The 2,500-nt window shown below is 41.6% G+C and overlaps 1 protein-coding gene across 10 annotated transcripts in view; it reads left to right on the top strand.

Annotated features, from left to right (window-relative positions):
* The window catches only part of LOC143297814 (uncharacterized), a 213,081-nt gene that overhangs the window by 180,588 nt on the left and 29,993 nt on the right, over window positions 1-2,500 (top strand). For all 10 annotated transcript variants that reach the window (XM_076610614.1, XM_076610362.1, XM_076611028.1 and 7 more), the window contains 2 exons: window positions 469-522; window positions 1,610-1,748. In XM_076610614.1, coding sequence (XP_076466729.1) covers window positions 469-522; window positions 1,610-1,748 — 193 coding nt within the window. The remainder of the gene's footprint in view (window positions 1-468; window positions 523-1,609; window positions 1,749-2,500) is intronic.

Genomic DNA, 2,500 nt, shown 5'->3' with positions numbered 1-2,500 from the left:
GTCTGCGAGCACCATCAGATCAGTCTCCATGTCTTTCTCTGTCTCTGATTCTCTCTCTGTCTCTCTGTCTGTCTGTCTGTCTGTCTCTCTCTCTCGCTTTTCCTTTCTCTCTCTCTGTCACTGTCTCTGTTTGCTTCTCTGTCTCTCTGTCTCTCTCTCTCTCTCTCTCTCTCTCTCTCTCTCTCTCTCCTCTCTTTCGCTCTGTCTCTGTCTCTAGCTGTCTGTCTTGTTCTGTTCCACTTCCGCCCCCGACCCCACCCCCACCACTCACACACACGCACAGAGAGAGAGAGACAGAGAGAGAGAGAGAGAGAGAGAGAGAGAGAGAGAGAGTATATAATTTATAATCTGTTTCGATTTCTAAAATCAATTAGTTAGCGACACACTTTGTACGATATGGTAAGATTGTGTAACAAACAATGATGTAATACATTCCCTACCGCACTGTTTTTCTTTCTTTCTTTTCAGACTCTCCTTAAAATCTCGTGTGTTGGAAGAAGATTCCTGAAGAAGAGAATGGAGGTAAGTTTCTGTTGGTTTCCTAAAAATTGCAATAATTAGGGGAAAAGGTAAATGAGTGTAATCTTGGTGAACTCGCCTTTGCAGAGTGAGTTTGGAAATTACGGGCGAGCGGAAAGAATAAAAGCGGAGAGAAAGAGCTAATCACAGAGAGAGAGTAGTCCTCTTTTGAACACTGGAAGGCTACCCTGCAAAAAGATATATTATGAAATTGTTATGAAATAGACACAAAACAAAGAAACAAAAAAATCGCGTGCAGTTGCCAACCAAAGAGCACGTATTCTTTGACTCAGACTGCGAAAGTTTTGAATTGGTCGCCTACAACTCGATGTGGCATTTTTTTTATTTGTTTGTTTGTTGTTGTTTTTTTTTGTTTTTGTTGTTTGTAAGCTTCGTTCATTTTGTTTATCAGTTTATCAATATATATCATATCTGTGCAGCGTGCCAAACAAAAAGTAAAAGAAGAAAGGATTTTTAGCTTCTTCATTTATTATTTGAATTGGCTTCGTTTGGTGTGAGAATGCAGATTACAAACAGGAGTCTCATATTTCTTCTCTGTATGTATCAGTAGATTGATCAGTGATTTAATTTCAGTAGACCTTCTAAATGTACTACTGGTATATATATATATATATATATATATATATATATATATATATATCTGTGTGCGTGTATAAAAAAAAAAATATATATATGTATAAGACAATTCTATTAACCATGGGTGGCATGCACGTGTGTGTGTGTGTGTGTGTGTGTGTGTGTGTGTGTGTGTGTGATGAGTGAATACCTTCTTCTCCGTCATGAGCTGTGAGTGACCTTGACTGCACAAACCTCGTGATATCTGTACAGCATCAAGCAGAAATCAGTTGTTTCACATCGACGTGTCTGTCCGCCTGTCTGTCTGTCTGCGTCTGTCTTCTTTTCTTCTCACACTTTGTTTTGATTTCCACTTCTTCTTCTTCTTCTTCTTCTTATTATTATTATTATTATTATTATTATTGTGGTAGTGGTAGTGGTGGTGGTGGTGGTGACGATATTGATGACGACGATAACGGCGATGATGATGATGATGATGAATGATGGTGTCCAGGTGTTTGACGCGGTGATCATCGTGGTGTCCTTCACGCTGGACATCATCTTCGTGGAGGGGCTGACCATCCTTCACCTGCAGCACTACGTCATCGTCCTGTCCTTCTTGCTGCCTTGGAGGGTGCTCCGAGTCCTCAACAGTCAGTGCCGTTGTTATAGCTTCCCTTCGTGTGACTGTTTATCCTCCTGGGGTCATGTTGTTCTCGTTGGGTGTCTTGGTCTTTGGTGTTTGGCTGTGTTCTTGTTCTTGTCTCTGGGCCTTGCCATTGTGCTCGTTCTTCTGCTTCTTCTTGTTCTTGTTGTTCTTAGTATTGCTACTTTCTTCTTCTTCTTCTTCTTCTTGGTCTTGTTGTTCTTGATGTTCTTCTTATTGTTGTTGTTGCTTTTGTTGATCTTCTTCTTCTTCTTCTTGGTCTTGGTCTTGTTTGTTCTTAATGTTCTTATTGTTGATGTTGGTGGTGGTGGTGGTGGTGTTGTTTGTTGGGTTTTTGTTGTTGTTCTTCTTCTTCTTCTTCTTCCTCTTGGTCTTCGTGGTGTTGTTCTTTTTGTCGTTGTCTTTGTTGATGTTGGTGGTGGTGGTGGTCTTCTTCTTCTTCTTCTTCTTCTCCTCCTCCTCCTCCTCCACCTCCTCCTCCTTCTCTTCCTCCTCCTCCCCCCATTATTAACCCTGAAGCGTCGTTGAGGCCCCGCGGGGAACTGTTCACCGGATTTCTCCAGGTCTGTCGGTAGCGTGTCAAAACCTGGGTCTATACAAAATTCTAACGGTTTCCCACACCATGCTGTAATGTTTTCAGTCTATCAGTGTGTGTGTGTGTGTGTGTGTGTGTGTGTGTGTGTGTGTGTGTGTGTGTGTGTGTGTGTGTGAAAGATCTTGTGGTTGTTGTTGTTGTTT

This window comes from Babylonia areolata, chromosome 1 (genome assembly GCF_041734735.1).
Source record: "Babylonia areolata isolate BAREFJ2019XMU chromosome 1, ASM4173473v1, whole genome shotgun sequence".
NCBI classification, from domain to species: Eukaryota; Metazoa; Mollusca; class Gastropoda; order Neogastropoda; family Buccinidae; genus Babylonia; species Babylonia areolata.
The sequence above is the reverse complement of the archived record's forward strand: the minus strand, read 5'-3'. Positions and strand labels throughout refer to the sequence as shown.